This window comes from Mus caroli, unplaced genomic scaffold (assembly GCF_978045245.1).
Source record: "Mus caroli unplaced genomic scaffold, Mus_caroli_1 scaffold_8, whole genome shotgun sequence".
Taxonomy (NCBI): domain Eukaryota; kingdom Metazoa; phylum Chordata; class Mammalia; order Rodentia; family Muridae; genus Mus; species Mus caroli.
Window position 1 is genome coordinate 90171178 of NW_028227263.1, and position 23713 is coordinate 90194890.

The 23713-nt window shown below is 40.7% G+C and overlaps 1 protein-coding gene across 2 annotated transcripts in view; it reads left to right on the top strand.

The window, feature by feature from the left end:
- Positions 1-23713, top strand: part of Gabrg3 (gamma-aminobutyric acid type A receptor subunit gamma3) — a 657289-nt gene that overhangs the window by 371422 nt on the left and 262154 nt on the right. For both annotated transcript variants that reach the window (XM_029479966.2, XM_021166877.3), the window contains exons 4-5: positions 20447-20667; positions 22769-22851. In XM_029479966.2, coding sequence (XP_029335826.1) covers positions 20447-20667; positions 22769-22851 — 304 coding nt within the window. The remainder of the gene's footprint in view (positions 1-20446; positions 20668-22768; positions 22852-23713) is intronic.

Below are 23713 nucleotides of genomic sequence, written 5' to 3' on the forward strand. Positions count from 1 at the left end.
TATGGGATGGATCCCCGGATATGGCAGTCTCTAGATGGTCCATCCTTTCGTCTCAGGTCCAAACTGTGTCTCTGTAACTCCTTCCATGGGTGTTTTGTTCCCATTTCTAAGAAGGGGCAAAGTGCCCACGCTTTGGTCTTCATTCTTCTTGAGTTTCATGTGTTTAGCAAATTGTATCTTGTATCTTGGGTATTCTAAGTATTTGGGCTAATATCCACTTATCAGTGAGTACATATTGTGTGAGTTCTTTTGTGATTGGGTTACCTCACTCAGGATGATGCCCTCCAGGTCCATCCATTTGCCTAGGAATTTCATAAATTCATTCTTTTTAATAGCTGAGTAGTACTCCATTGTGTAAATGTACCACATTTTCTGTATCCATTCCTCTGTTGAGGTGCATCTGGGTTATTTCCAGCTTCTGGCTATTATAAATAAGGCTGCTATGAACATAGTGGAGCATGTGTCCTTCTTGCCAGTTGGGACATCTTTTGGATATATGCCCAGGAGAGGTATTGCTGGATCCTCCGGTAGTACTATGTCCAATTTTCTGAGGAACCGCCAGACTGATTTCCAGAGTGGTTGTAAAAGCTTGCAATCCCACCAACAATGGAGGAGTGTTCCTCTTTCTCCACATCCTCGCCAGCATCTGCTGTCACCTGAATTTTTGATCTTAGCCATTCTGACTGGTGTGAGGTGGAATCTCAGGGTTGTTTTGATTTGCATTTCCCTGATGATTAAGGATGTTGAACATTTTTTCAGGTGCTTCTCTGCCATTCGGTATTCCTCAGGTGAGAATTCTTTGTTCAGTTCTGAGCCCCATTTTTTAATGGGGTTATTTGACTTTCTGGAGTCCACCTTCTTGAGTTCTTTATATATATTGGATATTAGTCCCTTATCTGATTTAGGATAGGTGAAGATCCTTTCCCAATCTGTTGGTGGTTTTTTTGTCTTATTGATGGTGTCTTTAGCCTTGCAGAAGCTTTGCAGTTTCATGAGGTCCCACTTGTCAATTCTCGATCTTACAGCACAAGCCATTACTGTTCTATTCAGGAATTTTTCCCCTGTGCCCATATCTTCAAGGCTTTTCCCCACTTTCTCCTCTATAAGTTTCAGTGTCTCTGGTTTTATGTGTAGTTCCTTGATCCACTTAGACTTGACCTTAGTACAAGGAGATAGGAATGGATCGATTCGCATTCTTCTACATGTTAACAAGCAGTTGTGCCAGCACCATTTGTTGAAAATGCTGTCTTTCTTCCACTGGATGTTTTTAGCTCCCTTGTCGAAGATCAAGTGACCGTAGGTGTGTGGGTTCATTTCTGGGTCTTCAATTCTATTCCATTGGTCTATTTGTCTGTCACTATACCAGTACCACGCAGTTTTTATCACAATTGCTCTGTAGTAAAGTTTTAGGTCCGGCATGGTGATTCCACCAGAGGTTCTTTTATCCTTGAGAAGAGTTTTTGCTATCCTAGGTTTTTTGTTATTCCAGATGAATTTGCAGATTGCACTTTCTAATTCGATGAAGAATTGAGTTGGAATTTTGATGGGGATTGCATTGAAACTGTAGATTGCTTTTGGCAAGATAGCCATTTTTACAATGTTGATCCTGCCAATCCATGAGCATGGGAGATCTTTCCATCTTCTGAGATCTTCTATAATTTCTTTCTTCAGAGACTTGAAGTTTTTATTATACAGATCTTTCACTTCCTTAGTTAGAGTCACGCCAAGATATTTTATATTATTTGTGACTATTGAGAAGGGTGTTGTTTCCCTAATTTCTTTCTCAGCCTGTTTATTCTTTGTGTAGAGAAAGGCCATTGATTTGTTTGAGTTAATTTTATATCCAGCTACTTCACCGAAGCTGTTTATCAGGCTTAGGAGTTCTCTGGTGGAATTTTTAGGGTCACTTATATATACTATCATATCATCTGCAAAAAGTGATATTTTGACTTCATCTTTTCCAATTTGTATCCCTTTGATCTCCTTTTGTTGTCGAATTGCTCTGGCTAGGACTTCAAGTACAATGTTGAATAGGTATGGAGAAAGTGGACAGCCTTGTCTAGTCCCTGATTTTAGAGGGATTGCTTCAAGCTTCTCACCATTTACTTTGATGTTGGCTACTGGTTTGCTGTAGATTGCTTTTATCATGTTTAGGTATGGGCCTTGAATTCCTGATCTTTCCAAGACTTTTATCATGAATGGGTGTTGGATCTTGTCAAATGCTTTTTCCGCATCTAACGAGATGACCATGTGGTTTTTGTCTTTGAGTTTGTTTATATACTGGATTACGTTGATGGATTTCCGTATATTGAACCATCCCTGCATCCCTGGGATGAAACCTACTTGGTCAGGATGGATGATTGTTTTGATGTGTTCTTGGATTCGGTTAGCAAGAACTTTATTGAGGATTTTTGCATCAATATTCATAAGGGATATTGGTCTGAAGTTTTCTATCTTTGTTGGGTCTTTTTGTGGTTTAGGTATCAGAGTAATTGTGGCTTCATAGAATGAGTTGGGTAGAGTACCTTCTGTTTCTATTTTGTGGAATAGTTTGTGAAGAACTGGGATTAGATCTTCTTTGAAGGTCTGATAGAACTCTGCACTAAACCCATCTGGTCCTGGGCTTTTTTTAGTTGGGAGACTATTAATGACTGCTTCTATTTCTTTGGGGGATATAGGGCTGTTTAGATCATTAACCTGATCTTGATTCAACTTTGGTACCTGGTATCTGTCTAGGAACTTCTCCATTTCATCCAGGTTCTCCAGTTTTGTTGAGTATAGCCTTTGGTAGAAGGATCTGATGGTGTTTTGGATGTCTTCAGGATCTGTTGTTATGTCTCCTTTTTCATTTCTGATTTTGTTAATTAGGATGCTTTCCCTGTGCCCTCTAGTGAGTCTGGCTAAGGGTTTATCTATCTTGTTGATTTTCTCAAAGAACCAGCTCCTTGATTGGTTGATTCTTTGAATAGTTCTTCTTGTTTCCACTTGGTTGATTTCACCCCTGAGTTTGCTTATTTCCTGCCGTCTACTCCTCTTGGGTGAATTTGCTTCCTTTTGTTCTAGTGCTTTTAGGTATGTTGTCAAGCTGCTAATGTGTGCTCTCTCTAGTTTCCTTTTGGAGGCACTCAGAGCTATGAGTTTTCTTCTTAGAAATGCTTTCATTGCGTCCCATAAGTTTGGGTATGTTGTGGCTTCATTTTCATTGAACTCTAAAAAGTCCTTAATTTCTTTCTTTATTCCTTCCTTGACCAAGGTATCATTGAGAAGAGTGTTGTTCAGTTTCCACGTGAAGGTTGGCTTTCTATTATTTATTTTGTTATTGAAGATCAGCCTTAGTCCATGGTGATCTGATAGGATGCATGGGACAATTTCAATATTTTTGTATTTGTTGAGGCCTGTTTTGTGACCAATTATGTGGTCAATTTTGGAGAAAGTACCATGAGGTGCTGAGAAGAAGGTATATCCTTTTGTTTTAGGATAGAATGTTCTGTAGATATCTGCCAGATCCATTTGATTCATAACTTCTGTTAGTTTCACTGTGTCCCTGTTTAGTTTCTGTTTCCACGATCTGTCCATTGGTGAAAGTGGTGTGTTGAAGTCTCCCACTATTATTGTATGAGGTGCAATGTGTGCTTTGAGATTTACTAAAGTTTCTTTAATGAATGTGGCTGCCTTTGTATTTGGAGCATAGATATTCAGGATTGATAGTTCCTCTTGGAGGATTTTAACTTTGATGAGTATGAAGTGTCCCTCCCTGTCTTTTTTAATGACTTTGGGTTGGAAGTCAATCTTATCAGATATTAGAATGGCTACTCCAGCTTGTTCCTTCCTACCATTTGCTTGGAAAATTGTTTTCCAGCCTTTCATTCTGAGGTAGTGTCTATCTTTTTCTCTGAGATGAGTTTCCTGTAAGCAGCAAAATGTTGGGTCTTTTTTGTGTAGCCAGTTTGTTAGTCTATGTCTTTTTATCGGGGAGTTGAGTCCATTGATATTAAGAGATATTAAGAAAAAGTAATTGTTGTTTCCTGTTATTTTTGTTGTTAAAGTTGGCATTCTGTTCTTGTGGCTGTCTTCTTTTAGGTTTGTTGAGGGATTACCTTCTTGTAGTTTCTAGGGCGTGGTTCCTGTCCTTGTATTGGTTTTTTTCTGTTATTATCCTTTGAAGGGCTGGATTCGTGGAGAGATAATGTGTGAATTTGGTTTTGTTGTGGAATACTTTGGTTTCTCCATCTATGTTAATTGAGAGTTTGGCTGGGTATAGTAGCCTGGGCTGGAATTTGTGTTCTTTTAGTGTCTGTATAACATCCGTCCAGGATCTTCTGGCTTTCATAATCTCTGGTGAAAAATCTGGTGTAATTCTGATAGGCTTGCCTTTATATGTTACTTGGCCTTTTTCTCTTACTGCTTTTAGTATTCTATCTTTATTTAGAGCATTTGTTGTTCTGATTATTATGTGTCTGGAGGTATTTCTTTTCTGGTCCAGTCTATTTGGAGTTCTGTAGGCTTCTTGTATGTTCATGGGCATCTCTTTCTTTAGATTTGGGAAGTTTTCTTCTATAATTTTGTTGAAGATGTTTGCTGGTCCTTTGAGTTGAAAATATTCATTCTCATCCACTCCTATTATCTGTAGGTTTGGTCTTCTCATTGTGTCCTGTATTTCTTGGATGTTTTGAGTTAGGATCTTTTTGCATTTTACATTTTCCTTGATTGTTGTGCCGATGTTCTCTATGGAATCTTCTGCACCTGAGATTCTCTCTTCCATCTCTTGTATTCTGTTGCTGATGCTGGTATCTATGGTTCCAGATTTCTTTCCTAGGGTTTCTATCTCCAGTGTTGCCTCATTTTGGGTTTTCTTTATTGTGTCTACTTCCCTTTTTAGGTCTAGTATGGTTTTGTTCATTTCCATCATCTGTTTGGATGTGTTTTCCTGTTTTTCATTAAGGACTTCTACCTGTTTGATTAGGTTATCCTGTTTTTCTTTAAGGATTTGTAACTCTTTAGCAGTGTTCTCCTGCAATTCTTTAAGGGATTTTGTGCTTCCTCTTTAATGTCTTCTACCTGTTTAGCAGTGTTCTCCCGTATTTCTTTAAGTGTGTTATTAAAGTCCTTCTTGAAGTCCTCTACCATCATCAGGAGATATGCTTTTAGATCCGTGTCTAGCTTTTCCGGTGTGTTGGGGTGCCCTGGACTGGGCGAAGTGGGAGTGCTGGGTTCTGATGATGGTGAGTGGTCTTGGTTTCTGTTAGTAAGATTATTACGTTTACCTTTCGCCATCTGGTAATCTCTGGGGTTAGTTGTTGTCGTTGTCACTGTTTAAAGATTGGAGCAGAAGCTGTGTTCCACTCACCAGCAGTCTCAAAATCCTGTGGCGGGGGTCGTGGGTAGCTGGCGGGTGTCAGCCGACCCTGCGCTCTAGCTACACTGGTGCTGTTCCTGCTGGATGAGGCCTGTGGCCCTACTCAGGCCGGTTTCTGCTTCCCTAACTAATGCAGTCTCAGGTCCAGCGCGCAATTGGATTGGAGCAGAAGCTGTGTTCCACTCACCAGAAGTCTTAAGATCCTGTGGCGGGTGTTGTGGGTAGCTGGCAAGTGTCAGCCGACCCTGCGCCCTAGCTATGCTGGTGCTTTTCTGACCGGAAGAGGCTTGTCGAGCCCCATTTTTTAATGTGGTTATTTGATTTTCTGGGGTCCAGCTTCTTGAGCTCTTTGTATATATTGGATATTAGTCCCCTACTACTTTATGAAGAAAATTTGACAGCGGCTTTTAATCTCTCTGCTATTATGCCTTCTTCACTTCCCTTTCTCCTATCCTTGTCTTCCTTTCTTCCATCCACTGCTTTTTCTGAGAGGGTGCTGCTGGGCTGGGCTGATTCCTGAGCTTTACTCTGGCCCCAGAAGCATCTTTTGCCCAGGTATTTACCTTACTGTGCTAAGCACAGTGCCAATGGGAGGCAACTGCAGTGGGAGAGAGACTTTGCTGGAAGTCAGGATTAGTGAATATGCCAAGCAACCACAGGCCTCTCTTTTTCTCAGAAAAGGGAAAAAACTGGAAGGAAGTGATTTATGAATCTTTCAGAAGTTACAGATGGATATTATTAAGGAGCATGATTTTTCTTCTGTTTTGTCAAAATGCTCCACATGGTGTAGAACTCCCAGTTTATTTTGGCATCATTAAGCCCTTTAATTACTAACACAAAGATAAGCTCAGGATCTCCACCATGATACCTTCATTGCCAATTTCCCCCATGAATTTCCCCCATGATACCTTCATTGCCAATTACGAATTGTGTAAAATCCTGTTTATTTTTAGAAAGAAATTACAAGAGTGCTTTTTCCTCTGAGGAAAGGAGGGATGATTAATGCCATTAAAAAGAAAGTTTATGAGAGAAAGAAAAACATTTCTCTGTGGGTGGGAGTGTTGCACCAACACTTAGTCAAATGTAGACACAATAAAACCTGTGCATTGCTCAGCCCTACACCCTCTTAGCTGGCAAAACTTCAGAATGGAGAGCAGCCCTTACCACAAGAGAACACTGGGCTCTCTGCTCCAGGAAACTCGTGTGGAGTTTGGATTAGCTTCTTCCTCTTCAGCCTCTGCCTCATGAATAGTTCATGAACATGCCACACGGAATTCACACTTACCAAAGCTCCTCTACAGAGCAGAAGATGGACCACATGAAGATACCCACCATGAACTTATGAAAGCAAGACACAGAAGAATGAAATCGGAATTCAGTGTATACAGTGACAAGCTAAGTCTAGGCTAGTATCGATGTTTATAGTTGAAGGGTGGCTAGAGTTTAGTCTGAGCCAGTGCCCCTGTTTTCCAGATAACTAAACTAAGGCTGAGCAAGTTAGGAGACACCAATGTGTGTCGTTAGTAAGCATGGTGGAAGAAGATGCTTCTGTTGTGTGTTCCTTTGCACATGCTGTGAAGTTGTACCTTCAGATAGTATTTACTTCCTCCCTGTCATGCCCAGAAAGATTTTTCCAATTGGGGGATCAGTGGCTGTATGAGTGCATAAGAATTAGTGTTCTAGGCCTTTTATGGAAGGGTTATTACTATTTCTGTCTCACACAAACAAAAAACAGCCTCCCTGTCCAGAATACATCAATCACCAAAACTGCAATTGGCAGCACTTCCTCCCTTGCTATGCAGTTTCAAACCTTCACTTTAAACTGTCAAAAAAAAGGGGGGGGGGAGCTGGATATAGAGGACTGTGGGCATAGGTAGCAGGAAACAAGGAAATAACTTCCTGAGTAGGGCCCTTGGCTGCTCTGTCTATTACAATAGAACAAAATTTCCGCTATGCCGTGGGGGGTTGGGGAGTGGTTAATTGGACTACCAGAGTTCAAAATAACTTTGACATAGGAAGGAACTTTGGTGTAATTCTTCAAATTTAGTTCTCCTACTCTAATGTGTAAACAAATAGATGAACACAGGTGAACAAACGCGGAATTCCTCTCCATGTGTATCCTCAGTGGGCTTTGAGCAGAAGGTGGACACCATTTCTGGGAGGACTATCAAAGTCAAGTGGAACTCACTTGCTCCTTGATAGTGCCTAAAGACTGCACAGAGCTATCCCTCTCTGCTGACACACACAGTTGCCATGTGAGCAGCTGGTTCCCAGCGCAACTCTGAGAATCATTAAACCTAGCCTGTGCTGCTGGCATGAATACTGGCCATGCTGACAGGGATGGCCTATTAGGGACTCTAGCCTTCCTTGGGAGGTGTTCCTAGTGTCTTCTTACCCCTTAAATAAAATAAAAAAAAAAAAAACCAACCCAATGTTAAATTAAAGGAGTTAGCAATTATATGTAGCTATATATGCCCCCTCTGGCTACTCATATCAAATATGAGCATTTTGAGTATGTTCTTTATTCAGTAGAACCATTTATTCACAAACAATAGGTCACACCAGATCCTGCCATCTGGATAGAGTGCTTGCTTCATCCAGTCTGTTCTGGAGGAATATGGTCTTCGTTGCTGCTCTATCAACTCTTATATATGAGAAAACAGTTAATTGGGTGTTTGGTTATAGTTTCAGATGGTTAATCCATCAGCATCATGGCAGGAAGCATGGAGACAGGCAAAAATTGTGCTGGAGAAGAAGCTGACAGCCATATTCTGATTTGTAGGCAGCAGGGGGAGAGAAGGAGGGGAGGGAGGAGAGAGGAAGGACCTGATGTAGGCTTTGAGGTTTCAAAAACCCTAGTGACCTCTTCCAAAAAGGCCTCATCTATTTCTACAAGGCCCCATGCTGTGGAACAGTGGACCTTGCCAGGAAACTTGGTAAGGTAGAGTGGGTCTGAGTCCCCAATCCCCAGGCATCCCCAATGACTATGCCCAGCAGCAAGGCAGAGTGTGTACCCACACCACCTCCTAATTCTTCCCCAACAGTCCATTGACTGGGGACTAAGTACACAAATATATGAGCCCGTGGGAACTGATCTCATTCAAAGACCCACAGATGCTTTGCAATTGTTGCCTATTCTCCTCAGTGTGATCTTGAGGAGTGCTATCAACTTGGGCTACTGCACACCATGTTTAGGAGTTCCCACTAAGTCACATGCTCAATGAAGCCCTCCTGTGTCTGTGAACTTCCCATCCGATGGGCCTGCTTCTACCTTGTGTGTCAGTGAAGCAGGCTGAATTTACCTTTCTCGTGAACCATCTGGGAAACATTGCTCATACTGTGTTTAGCTTGTGTCTGTAGAACTTATATCTGTGCAGGTTCATGAGGGAGTTCAAGAAAGCTCTTCAAGTACTCACCCCCAAACAAAATGCCATACCTAACTCTCTCACATCTCAACTGAAGATAAGTGAAGAAACCATGTCCATACCTCAGAAGAAGCAGGTCCACCATTTGATTGAAGGAAGAGAGCTGTACAGCTTGGCAACAGTCCAGTGAGCACTGTGTTGTGTATCCAACTGGTAGGTGTTCCATTTCTGTCAAAGAAAATAGGTGCCTCTATTCTCCAAGGGAAGAAAAACAAAAGCTCTGCTCCTTCCATGACAAAGATCAAGGTTATATCTTCATTTGATTCTCTGAATCTATAGCCACTCTATCTTCATCTTCAACCAACTGCAGAGCAAATACATTTTTATAAGAATCACATATAGTTCCAAAAGGCAGTATTTGAATTTGCTGTGTGCTAAGTACCATGCTGAGTTCAATAGAATGTAGTATTATGTAGACCACCCACACTGTGATGACTACTTCACTTTCACAGTGTTCTCCAGGGCTCATTGGCTGTTCAATGATCCTCTTGGCTCCAGTGGTACATGCATCTGGACAAAAGTTATACTAGCTTTCTTCTTGTTATTATTTCCTAAACAATACAATATAAGCTCCTTTTAATAATTATTCTTTATTCACTTTATATCCTGACCACAGACCCCCTCCTTTCTCTCTTCCTAGTCTCACACTTGCAAATCTCTCCTCCCACATCATCCTCCTCCCCTTGTCTGAGGAGAAGGGGAAGCCCCTACTTGGGTACCACCTCATCCTGGGACATCTAGTCCCAGCAGGACTAGGCACATCTTCTCCCACTGAGCCCAACCATACAGTCCTAATGGAGGAAGGGGATCAAATGGGAGAGAAGAGACTAAGACATCCCCCACTCTATTGTTAAGGGTTACACATAAAGATCAAGCTACACATTTGCTACAATGTATACAGGGCCTAGGTCCAGTCTCTGCATGTTCCATGGTTGGTGGCCCAGTCTCTGTGAGCTCCGATGGGCTCAGGTTAGGTGACTCTGAAGTATTTTTATGGTGTCATTGACCCCTCTGGCTTGATCAATTCTATCCCCGACTCTTCCACAAGACTCCTCTTGCTCTGCCTGATGTTTGGCTGTGGGTTTCTGCATCTGCCTCCATCCACTGTTAGATGAAGCCTTTCAGAAGACAGTTGTTCTAGTGCAATGCTTACATTATATTTGGTGTTCTGAGTTATCTGTTGATGAATCCATGGGAGAAAGCGCAGATTCTTCCTGCACTTTGCTGGGTTGTGGACAAGATGAACACCTGCAGGGCTTGCTGTGTAAGATGTGCTGGAGCCAGTCCTCTGCAAGAACAGCTGCATGAATCAAGATCACACTTGACTTGTAAACCAAGACAAATTACCTAAGCTTTGCCCTCCTCACAGTATGCATACTAAAATGGAAATGGCCAGAGCATCAGTCCAACTGCTGTCACACTCAGGAGATTCCTCTGGGAGGGTTCTGGTGGGACTGTATCACCAGGTTTCGTGGGTGCCTGACAATTCTGCTTTTGAGTAGCACTCTTGAGTGTTATTTCCTCTCACACCCTTGACTTCATTGTTGGGTTTTTTTTTTTCTTCACTAACTCATTTGATTATTGCAATTTGGAGAGTGGAAAGTCATCTTCCTTCAGAATCTGAAGCATTGTTTCCAGGCTGCTGTCTGCCTGGATGAGAATGTAAAGGTAAAGCTAATCCTACCCATGCCCAGCCATGGTCACAGGTTTTTCCACTATATGGCACCGAGATGACATGTATGTGCTTGCTGTTACCTCCCCAGGACCCTTAATTTTTCACTTTTTTTCATTGAAAGTTATACATAGCCTCCCCTCAGTAATATATAATTATATATAAACAAACACTTTACATACCCAAGTCCAGAGATACTTGTCCCTCGTGTAAAATTCTCTAACACTTGCATACAGCCTATGCAGTCCTCCCATGTACTTTTAACCACGTCTGAGTGACTCATAATACTGATGAGTTGCAGATGCTGCCTAGGTAGTTATGTTTTATCATCTAGGGAACAGTGACAGAAACTCTGTATATGTTCGTCAATATTTTCTTTACACCATGCTCAGTCAGATTTCTAGATTAGGAGCTTCAAATAAAGAGGGCTGACTCCACAGGAACCATGGCTGTGCTGTCTCTCAGTAGAGAAATCACACTTCACTTAAGTCGCCTTTCCTTGAGATATTTCAGAGGGCCTCTGAGACAACTGTGGGGAGGTGGGGGTGGTTCAGAGGTGCATGTGCTATCTGTATGTAACTGATGCTCAGGCTCTGGATGCTCAGCAGGGGTAACTGATGATTCTGTCCTGATGGAGTCAGGGTTGTTGCTGATGTCTGGCAGTCCTGGCTCTGTGCTAGCTTTCTCTTTTCTCTTTTCACAAGTGCTTTCCAATTCCCTGATTCTGTTCCGAGGTAATTCTTTTCCCATGATAAGTGTCTAAGCACAGCCACAGCACTCAATATGTGCTGATTAACCTTTCCTACCTCTGCTCAAAGAGCTACATGCTCATTAGGCATTAATTCTGCCTTGTCACAGAAGTGCTTAAACCCATCCTCATCACCAAGCTCCTAGCTTTTACTCCCACGTTCATGAGCCCCATGTCAGTCATTTTTTATTGTTTTTCTAATATAAAAAATGTTTTTCCATATAATATTCTGGTTACAGTTCCCCTCCCCCGACTTTTCCCAGTTCCTCCACCCCTCCCTTTCCATCCAATTCCACCCGTTTCTGTCTCTCATTAGAGACCAAACAGGTATCTAAGGAATAAATAAAATAAAATAAAATAAAATAAAATCGAATTGGAATAGGAAAACAACAACAACAAACTTGAAAAAATTTTAGAAAGCTCAAGAAATGCATCTTGATGCAGAGACAAACATGTTCACACAAATGGGAATCAATAAAAAGAACAAATCAGAAGCCATAATATACATGCAAAGGACCTGTAAGATAAATAAAAATAATTGCTCTGATTCAACATTATGAGACAAAGACATGATGCTATTAATTTTATTTCTTTCTGGCCACCTACTGCTGAGCTTGGAGCCTACCCTAAAGAGTGGTTTGTTTCTCCAGTGAGACTCATTTGGAGAAAATTAATTTTTCATTTGATGAATTTATCAACTGGAGATAAGCTTTGTGCTAGGGGTGGGAGCTTGTTTCCACTTTTCTTTCAGCTCGAGGATGACATATGTTGCAGACACTGTGCATGCTGCCATGGACTCTGAGTTCATAGGAGCACCATCCCTGTTGTGTAGAAAAGGCCTTGATTCTTCCCTGTCCTCCATCCCCTCCAGATCTTGCATTCTCTCTGCCTCCTCTTCCTCAGGGTTCATTGAACTCTGAGGGAATGGATTTGATGAAGATGTATTGTTTAGGGCTGAGTGTTCTAAGGTCTCTCACTCTCTGCATATTGTCTGCCTGAATATCTCTATATTTGTTCCCATAAACATCTCTGATGACGGATGAACAAGGTATGAATCTATGTGTGTAGCAAAATGTCATTAGGAGGCATTTTATTCCTATGGTCTTTTAGCAGAAGAGTAGTATTTGTTTTTACCCTAGGTTCATGACCTATCTTGTCACAGGGTCTTGGCCACCCAAACAGTATTAGATATGTATTTCATCTCCTAGGGTGGGCTTCAACTCAAATCAAGTATTGGTTGGCTACTCCCACAAGCTTTGTGCCACTAGTGTATCAGTGTACAGACATGCCACCAATGTAGATTGAAGATTTCATAGATTGGTGTTTACTTTCCTCCTTTCAGTACCAGGAACAATAATTAGTAGCGATGGAGGCCCTAGGTAGGCACCAGCTTGACTTCTATGTGCTCCACAAATTGTGTAGGTGTTGTCTTCAACTATCGAGCCACACCATCAATTTGTGGAGAGAACCAATTTCCATCATCTGGGTTGTTTGAGACTTCCCATTGGACTCCTTTGGCTGAGAACACAGTCAGATGTTATCCCCTTCCTGGTACTAGAAGCTTCATTTCTTGTGATGAGAAATGTTCAGTTGGGACTCTGTCTTCTCTGTTATTTGGTGATTTCATTTAGTTTGCATTTTTATATGTATATATTTTAGAAAGCTTCTACTGTATTAGATTTCCATATGACCACTGACATGGCCCTTATTTTTAGCTATTTTCCCACATATTCCCTTCCTCAATTCTGTGTTCCCTCCATTTCCACGTTTGAACTTTTCATTTCATACAATCTCCAATCCATCCATAACTAAAACTTCAAATGGTTCTCAACCTGTGGGTCATGACTTCTTTATGGGTCAAGCAGTCCTTTCACAGGAGTCAGCTAAGACCACTAGAAAGCAGATATTTATGTGATGTAAAGTTGGCTAAATTATAGTTATAAAGTAAGAACAAAAATAATTTTATTTGCATCATGTTCACCACAGCATGATGAAATGTACTAAGGGATTGAAACCCTAAGAAGTTTGTGAACTACTGATTCTATTTTTCCCACCTCTATCTTAGTCCCTTATTCTATACACAACCTCTGTGGTTATATGAATTGTAGTTTGCTTATCAATGGCTTAATTGCTAGCATCACAATATATGTGAGTATATACCATATTTGTCTCTCTGTATCTGAGTTACCTCATTCAGAATATTTTTTCTAGCTTCATTCATTTACTTATGAATTTCATGACTTTATTTTTTAACTGTTGAATAATATCCCATTGCATAAATGCACCACATTTTCTTTATCTATTCATCCACTGACAAACATCTAGGTTGTTTTTAACTTCAGGCTATTATGAATACAGCATCAATGAATATGGTTGAACAAGTGTCTCTGTAATAGGGTGAAGCATCCTTTGGGTATATGCCCAAGAGTATTACAGATGGATCTTGAAATAAATTGTTTCCCAGCTTCCCGAGGAACATTGATTTCCATAGTGGCAGTACACATTTCCACTCCTACTAACAAATGATGAGTGCTTTCCTTGACCCACATCTTCTCCTGCTCATTTGTTTTATTGATCTTGGCCCTTCTAACCAATGTAAAATGAAATCTCAGAGTAGGGTTTTTTTTTCCTTTTTTTTTTTCCCCGAGAGAGAGTTCCTCTGTATAGCCCTGGCTGTCCTGGAATTCACTTTGTAGACCAGGCTTGCCTCGAACTCAGAAATCTGCCTGCCTCTGCCTCCTAAGTGCTGGAATTAAAGGCGTGCACCACCACCGCCTGGCTCAGAGTAGTTTTGATTTTCATTTTCCTGATGACTAAGGATGTTGAACATTTCTTTAAGTATTTCTCAGTCATTTGAGTTTCCTGTTTGAGATTTCTTTGCTTAAATCTGAACCCAAGTTTAACTTGTGTTATTTCTTTTTCTTGATGTCACCTTGTTTAGTTTTATACATATTTTGGATATTAATCCTGTACAAGATGTCTAATTGGCAAAAATCTTTTTTCCATTTTATACTCTGCCACTTTGTCAGAATGACAATGTTTTTTTTATGGTGAAGATTTTCCATTTCATGAGGTTCCATTTATATGAGTTCTTTGCTTGCTTGTTTGCTTGCTTTGTTAGTTTTGTTTCATCTGGTTTATGAGACAGGGATTCTTTGTGTAGACATAACTGTCCTAGAACTTGTTTTGTAGACCAAGTTCATCTTGAACTCAGAGATTTGCCTGCCTTTGCCTTTCAAGTGCCTGGATTAATGGCATGTGCCACCATACCAGGTGAGGCCCCATTTATTAATTGCTGTTTTTAGTCTCTGTGTTATTGGTGTTCTGTTCAGAAATTCTTTTCCTGTGCCAATGAGTTTAAGACTATTCACCATCCCATCCTTCATCAGACTCAGTGGATCTGACCTTATTCTGATGTCTTTGATACATTTGGAGTTGAATTTGGTGTTGGGTGATGTCTTATTCAGGGTTTCTATTCCTGCACAAATATCATGACCAAGAAACAAGTTGGGGAGGAAAGGGTTTATTCAGCTTACACTTCAATACTACTGTTCATCACTAAGGAAGTCAGGACTGGAACTCAAGCAGGTCAGAAAGCAGGAGCTGATGCAGAGGCCATGGAGGGATGTTCCTTACTGGCTTGCTTCACATGGCTTGCTCAGCCTGCTCTCTTATAGAACCAAGACTACAAGCCCAGAGATGGTCCCACCCACAAGAGGCCTTCCCCCTTGATCACTAATTGAGAAAATGCCTTACAGTTGGATTTCATGGAGGCATTTCCTCAACTGAAGCTGAAAGACTCCGAAATGAGCCCCTCGCTCAGGCCTCAGGACAATAGCAGACACCTAAGAACTCACGACAGACCGAGCTTGTTGCAAACCACATGAGGCTTTATTTGGGGAAAGCCAGAGCTCTGGGGACAACTCATATCCCATGCAGGGGTAGAGGAGTCGACCTCGAGGGGAAAGAGGTCCCAGTTTTTATAGGCCCTCAGGGGGGAAAGGAGAAGGGAGGAGTAGGGGATTTCCAGATCTAAACAATATCTATTCTAAAATGATTGATTCCTCAAGAAATGGGTATGGGAGGGAAACAAGGAAAGAATCTAATGAAGGTGCAGCAATGGGCACACACCTGGTCAGAACATTGGCAGACACACAGGTTCAAGGAGTGGCCATAGCATTGTGCACCTTTATTTTTCTAAATCAGTGAAGCCAGTTCTACTAACAATAAAATCTATTTTACCAATTTCAGGGCTTCTATGACCTTTTACATTCTGCCAGGATCTTTCAAAGCTGCTTTCTCTGTGATAGCTCCAGCTGTGTCAAGTTAACACAAAATTAGCCAGTACAGGTGATATGTGTGAATTTATTTGAATTCTATATGCAGCAATCCATTTTTTTAGTCTCATTTTTTGAACCTTGTTTTTGTGTCATTCAGGACATGAGAGAATATTTAAAAGGAATAACACACCAACACACACACACACACTTTTTGAGTTACTTCCATCTCATATTCTGCCTTGTGTACTTCTGAGTTTAAGATCAACAAACATGCATTTTGGAAGCATCAAACATTAATCCATAAGAGAATGTTTGGAAGATGTATGGGAGACTCAGAGACATTTTAGAATGACCTTCTGTTTGCTGAGATATCACAAAGTCTCTGATAGATTGTTAGACCTCATTGAATTGAGTCTTCTGGGTGAGTTTCCTTATCAACTTTCTCCCCATAGCTGCTCAAATGCTCACATAAAATTCAGCTTCTTTGCTCTTAACCCCCCCTTTTCTGATGGAAGGCCTGAACAGTACTCTGTCCTGGTGCATGTTTCTAAACAGACATAACACAAAATGTATTATGTATAGGTAATAGAAGTTCATTCAGGCCATATTTCTGGAATCTGGATGCTCAAGTGCATGCTGTCTTACTGTTGAGTTTTGACACAGTACAGAGAAGGCAGGCACCACATGGTGAGGCAGAGCCTGCTGCCTTCTGTCTCTGTTCTCTTAATTACCAATTATGTGGCTCAACAAAGATACAAAAATATATAAATGTGTATTTATATACATATATAATAATTTTCTATTATTATATTCCTTCTCTCTTCTCCTTCTTCCTTCCTCTCCCTCCTTCCCTCTCTCCCCCACTCCCCATTTTCTCTCCCCCCCCCCTCTGCATGAATGTGGGCCCTCATGGAACACAGTGTATCTGTGGCAGTCGAAAGATAACTTTCAGGAGTGCAGTTTCTCCTTTTACTATGGGTTACTTGAGATTGATCTTAAATCTTCAGGCTTGTACAGCAAGAACTTTTCCTGCTGAGCCATTTAAACAGCCCATCTTCTTGAAAACTCATGAATGCCATGATGGATCCCCTCCCTTCAAGACTTCAAGGCTAATCCTAATTATGCTCCAGACACAAGACTCTCAAATGAAAAATTTCAAAACATGAACTTTTTGTGAATATACAGAAGCTTTCAGTTTTCCCTGAACAGAATATTACCCCGGATCATGTAGGAGGAAAGACAAAGGCTTTAAAACTCATGGAATGTGGCCCACTGGTTAGCACAACCATGATGTGTGCACCTCAGTTGAGGCATAGCCCAAGATCTACATATCTTGAGGACTTCAAGCTGCTATGAAGTTCTCCTTTGCTTTCTCACTTCCCTCTTAATTTAAGAATTGTATGAAAACACTAATGAGACTTCCAGCCATTCACTGGGAAGTATCACTGGAACTCACAATAATAATGCTTGATCTCTTTCAAGCATTGTTGTTGGAGCAGATTAATGATTCAATCACCACCCTAGGAAAGACCTTAAAGATGTAAAGTTGTCAGCTATGACCATCACCCTTAGAAAGCATTTGGAAAAATAAAATTGTTAATGAAGCTAGTTAAGATGTTTTTCTTACTGGCACTGATGTAGAATATCTTGGGGAAGAATTTGAAGTTCAGAAAGGCACAATATTGGTAGTTAAACTAGGGACTTTTTATGGTCAGGGAACAAGAACAATGACAGCAGTGGCTGATATGACTCTTACAGAGGCTGAACTGATGATGATTGGCTTCTTATACCCAGTTTTGTCCACAGATTCCTGATATGATTTAATAAGAATTGCAGTTGAGTAGATATGCATTATGAGGATTTAAAGTAGACATGATTGATTTTTATATAAAAGTATAGATTTGTGATTCTTTCAAGATCCTTATAAGATTACTTTTTAAATTAGATAATAAGAAATTATTAGTTTAGTTATAATCACAAATTGCTGATGCCAGTAAGAGAAACTGGCTAAGACTACCTTGCTTGCTTACACTTTGTCAATCTATAACAAGTTGCTTAGCAACAAATGATTGTAGGTTTCTTGGGAATAATTTGATTTCTTTGTAATACATAATGATATTTCTTGTAAAGGTATTGGGGAACATACTGTTTTTTCATAGTCATTTACTAAAAGAAAACTAAAGTGTAATCACATTGTAATTTTATACTATTTGAAAGATTTTGTCTCAGCTCCAAACTTTGTCTCTGTAACTCCTTCCATGGGTGTTTTGTTCCCAATTCTAAGAAGGGGCAAAGTGTCCACACTTTGGTCTTCATTCTTCTTCAGTTTCATGTGTTTTGCAAATTGTATCTTATATCTCGCTATACTAAGTTTCTGGGCTAATATCCACTTATCAGTGAGTACATATCATTTGAGTTCTTTTGTGATTGTGTTACCTCACTCAGGATGATGCCCTCCAGGTCCATCCATTTGGCTAGGAATTTCATAAATTCATTCTTTTTAATAGCTGAGTAGTACTCCATTGTGTAAATGTACCACATTTTTTGTATCCATTCCTCTGTGGGCCAAAAACTGGGAATGGGTGGGTAAGGAATTGGGGGAGAGGGTATGGGGGGCTTTTGGGATAGCATTGGAAATGTAATTGAGGAAAATACGTAATAAAAAAAGTGAAAAAAAAGAAAGATTTTGATAGGATATATATGCCATGAGAGAAAGAATAAAGTTGTTGGAACATTGTTCCTTCCACCCATCAACTATGTGTATGTATGTATACGTCTAAAGTTTGTATGAGACTGTGTTGGAACATTTTTCCATCCATCAAATCCATATGTATATACATATGTAAAGCTTGTCTGGGTGTGTGTTGGAGTTTTCTCCATCCACCAGTTGTGAGTGTACGTGTATGTGTGAAATGCATAGTCTGGTTGTTGGAACTTTACTCCATTCACTCATCAGGTATGTGTTTATATATGCATATTTGTATTTGCACATATGTGTAAGTGTGAAATGCTTGCAGCCTTCTTGATAGAGCTTTGCCCTAACCATGCAATATGTGGATGTCTGGATGTCTGTCTGGATGTCTGCATGAATGTATGTATGTGTATATGTATGTATTTTTATGTATGAAGTTATTGAAGTCTGACTTTTGCTTCATCCACTCAGTGTGTATGTGTATATATGATTTCTTTTCTCTCTTTCCTTTTTCTTTCTCACCATCCTTAAACCAGTTCAGTTTTTCATTGGCCACAGGAGTACCAACCCCAGTAAATTAAGCTTTACTCCCTCAGAGAAAAGTCTGCTGAGTAATTTATCTAATCACTGGCTGCTATGGGCAGCAGCCCACCTCAGTATCTGGACCAACCCCCATTACTGGCTTTAAGCACTGACCACCCCATCAGCTGCCTGCCTCAGTTTAACCACCCCGTACCTGCCAGAGCTGATTATTGGCAGGATATCTTTCTCTCTGTCTCTGTCTCTGTCTCTGTCTCTGTCTCTGTCTCTGTCTCTCTCTCTCTCTCTCTCTTACCCTCCCACTCTATACTCCCCTCCCGTGTGTGTGTGTGTGTGTGTGTGATTGCAACCCTAAAACACACCATATTCTTTTTTTTACATAAGAGCTGTCTTATTTGACTAGAAAACAAGCTCTCGACAACAACTTTCATGCTTGTAAGTGCTGCTTCTCTGAGAGCTACAAGGCCAATGTAATAAAGCAGTGGTAAGGAAAACATTAGTTAACAAAACACTAGGTGAACCACAGAGGCCTTTACCTGGAAGCTCAATCAAAAGGAGAATTACCTGGTTCACCAAGAGCTACTGAGTTCATGTTCTGTAAAAGCACCAAAATTATAATATCTAATACATAATGGAAAATGTGAAAGATATCAAGCTTTTGAGATCAACCCTAGACCTGTGGTGATTCTTCACATTGTGGTTGGAAAGCATCCTCTGAGACAGAGCAGGTAGAGACATACCTGGTGTTCTGTGGTGCTTTCAGCCTTGTCCCAACACTCTGATCATCGCAGCTAAGTCATATTGGGCCTGTAACCCTGAAACAACATCTCCAGCAGTGGGTCTTTGCCTGTATGACCTAACCACCCCCCACCACACACAAGCCTTCTGTGGCTTTTCACTACAGTTTTGTGAGCTTTATTTCTTTCTCCTCCTTCTCCTCCTTCCCTCCTCTTCTTCTTCCTCCTCCTCCTCTTCTTTTTTATATCCTTCTCTTCCTCTTCCTTTTCCTCCTCTTTCTTCCTCCTTTTCCTTCTCCTTCTCCTTCTCCTTCTCCTTCTCCTTTTCCTCTTCTTTTTTCCTTTTTGTTTCAGGTGTGTTATTTGGGAAGACTGTTGAATAATGTGTTGTTTTATGAGCTAGTAGAAATAAATTACCCCTTCTCTTTGCTCAGCATTCAGGTTTCCATTTCATCCTTTCATTTATTCTTTACACATTTAAGAAGGGGACATTATTTTCCTCATTGTGTAGTACATTGGCTCTGAGTTATTGTACTCCTTGTCACAGCTTAGATTTGCATAGGCTCTGCATCATGCCCTGAAGTGTCTGCTGCTCTCTCCTCAATTGTCACCAGGATGTATTTTTACTGCAGTTTAAGTATGATAAAAGGATGCATCAATGATTTCATCACACGCTTTGCTGATATCGATTAGTGTTTGGGGAATGTGAATATATTAAGGTACATGGTGTATCAGTTACAAAGGAAGAAGTGAGGGAGTGAGAACATGAAGGAAAACTAAACTTTTGACAAAGACAACAAGCATATTAAAATTCACTCTCCTTAGAACTCAGAAGCCTGTGTAAAAGGGATGCCTTCCTACAAGAAGGAAAGGAATCAGGAGCAGAACAAAGGTCATTGATTCACCTACCCCGTTAACATCTCATATGTTTCAGATTCCAGGGCACCTGTTCAGATTGATTATAGATTAAGGGAAAGTATCTTTTCTCTATTTCAGGAATACCAAATTGATATATTTTTTGCTCAAACCTGGACAGACAGTCGCCTTCGATTCAACAGCACAATGAAAATACTAACTCTGAACAGCAACATGGTGGGCTTGATATGGATTCCAGACACCATCTTTCGAAATTCTAAAACAGCGGAGGCTCACTGGATCACCACACCCAACCAGCTCCTCAGAATCTGGAATGATGGGAAAATCCTTTACACATTAAGGTAAAATGCCATATATCTCTCTTGGTTCTTTAAACTGCCTATTATGAAATCTAAGATAATATTTCCTGCTGCTATACCAAAAACCCAGGAAACACAAGCAAAGGGGAATAGATCCACTCAAGGCTGGACTTATGAAAAACAAGGAACCTTTCTGTCTCAAATATTCATCTTCCTAGGTTCAGGGATCCAAAATCCTTTCATGGGACACAAAGGCCTACAGTAAAACCCAAGATAGGAACTCCCTGCTGTGCAGATGTTCTCTGCAGATTGCTTTCTCCCACTCCTTTTTGAATGTCTATGTGGACTTCCTGGGACCTTGACTTCAAAAGAGATTAATCCCTTTATCTAGACAAACATGACTCTTCTGCAAGTTAGGTCATAGGAGCTAAGGAAAGAGGGACCTCAAAAAGATCTCTCCTTTGAACTCAGAACCACACATGAAAGGTCTGCTTCCTAAAAAGAAGGCAAAGGGACCAGGACAAAGATGATCAGTTCACTTACCCTGTTACAGGTTTCAGGCCTATGTACCTGTCTGTCTCTTTTCCAAGGCTCAAAGACCTTTCAGATTGACAATAGGTTATGGGAGACCAGCTTCCTTTGACACATACTGCTTTTCCCAAGCTCCCTTAGGCCTTCTTTGTAGCTTCTAAAGTTCTCCTTCATTCCATATTCATTATAGAGATTTTTAATTATGAGACATCATGGCACTGAAGAGAAATTGTGATTCCTAACACTAAAGTTTCCATAGCACCAGTAGACACATACCAACATCAAAATATGGAGGCAATATCAAAGTACAAGGGAAGTAAATTTCCAAACAGGGACCAACAGAAAGAACAATAAAGAGCCACAGCAGGGAAGTTTGGTGATGTAATGGGCTGAGAAAGATGAAAATTTTAGCAGGCTTCTCATCAATCATAAAGGGCTAGGAAGGAGGCTCAGAAAAGAAGCTGATTCCTGAGCAAAACAGTATTAAGCCTGGCTGGTCCTGAGCAAAACACTACTGAGCCTGGCTGGTCCTGAGCAAAGCACTACTGAGCCTGGCTGGTCTTAGATTATAAGAATGTTGTCACACAGGGAACATAAAATGTGTTCATATAGTACAGCTGCCACCTGCCTGGGGCAATGGCAAGAGGTGCCCAAGAAAGAAATGTCATAGAAATTGATGGGTTTGGCTTAATACATGTGTGAACCAACATACTAGTTTCAAGCAGAAGGGGAAGGTTCTTATTAGAACAAATTGAACCAGTGACTTAGAAACAACAGCAGCCACCGTTTTTTCTCCACTGTGACTTGGCTTGTGTTTCTAGGCACCGTTTGAGTTTTACTAGAATTTCCTCTACTATCTACAGTTACAAACAAATCAGAATATCATATTCCATGTGCGCACACCAAACCCTGAAACTCTTACTAATGCCTTATTGTGCCTGCAGACAGGATCCTGACATACCTGTCCTCTGACAGGGTCTACCAGCAGATGACTGAGACAAACACAGATACTTACAGCCAACCATTGGATTGAGGTCAGGGACCCATACAGAAGAGTTAGGAAAAGGATTAGAGGAGCTGAGGGGGGTTGCATCCTCCCATAAGAAGAACAGCATCAACTAACCTGAACTCCTCAAAACTCCCAGGAGCTCACATTGGCTGGTCCATGGCCCCAGGCTCATGTGGAGCAGAGGACTGCTTAGTAGGAGAGGATGAGATTAATCCTGTGAAAACTTGATTCCCCAGGGAAAAGAGATGCTGGTGGGGATGAGGTGGGAGTATGCCAGCTGGTGGTGGAGCACTCTCTAAGAGGGGGGGGTGGGGGGATGGGGAAGAGAACTGGCGAGGGGGCGACCAGGAAGGGGGTAACTTTTGGAATGTAAAAAAAATAAAATAATGCAATAAAATTTTTCAAAAATAAAGTTCTGAATTCTTTGGAAAAAATAAAAAAAGAAAACAAAGTGAAGCAAAGTGAGGGCAACATTGTGTCCTGGCATGAGACAACACTGTCCTGGCATTACTGTCCCCCAAGCCTGCTGTGTGATGGCTCACCTACCTTGGAGGCCTGGGCTATGCTGTTGCTGATCTCAAATGACTCTGGTCTCTTTTGCAGGCTCACTATCAATGCAGAGTGCCAGCTGCAACTGCATAACTTCCCTATGGATGCGCATGCCTGCCCTTTGACCTTCTCTAGCTGTGAGTACAAAGGGGATCTGCACCTGGGATGGGTCTGGCTGGACTTGCTCTGCTTTCTAGTGTACAGCCCTATTGTTGGGGGCACTATTACTAAACAACCTGAGAAAAACAGTAACAGATACATCTTAGGCTATCAGGATGCTTTTACTCTAGACTTCATTACACAGAACATTGCAAAATAACATTTTGTTTTATTTTGTTTTCCATTTTGTACGTGGGGTTTTTCTTTTTGTAACTTTGATAAAGGAGAGGGTGATACTGTTACTGATGACTACACTGACAGGTTTCAGAGGTTAATGGTAAGTTCACTCCACAAGGAGACCAATACAACGAATTACGCCTATGTTTTAGAGATGTTTGTCACATGATTTTATTTAATATTTAAAGATTTGGCTTTTAACGAAGAAGGTAAGATCTTAGCTTTGAATGTACTTGTATTTCTCCTAGAACAGATGGTGATTGGTTTAGATGACTCCAAACACTGAGTGCATGAGCATTTCCACAAGGAAACATCAATTATCAGATGTGTCTGCTAACTTACAGAGCTTTTGAGTAAAGGTCAATATGGAAATGCGCCTATTGAATTTATTGTGGTTTATTTTAAATGTAGTAATTACAAGTACTTACACATGGCTCACAAACATTTAAAAAGCTTTATTGCCTTTCTCTAAAACTGAATATAAAGCATCCCTGGCAAATCTGAGAGTGTCTCAGTCAGACAGACTGTGGAATCAGGGGACAGACACACTTTAGAATTGGATATAAGTTCAGAGGAATCCAAAATTCAGCACGGAATTTCACTGACCTCCTAGACTTAGTTAAAAAATGATTTCATGTAAAGATCAGTTAATAACTAGCAGTG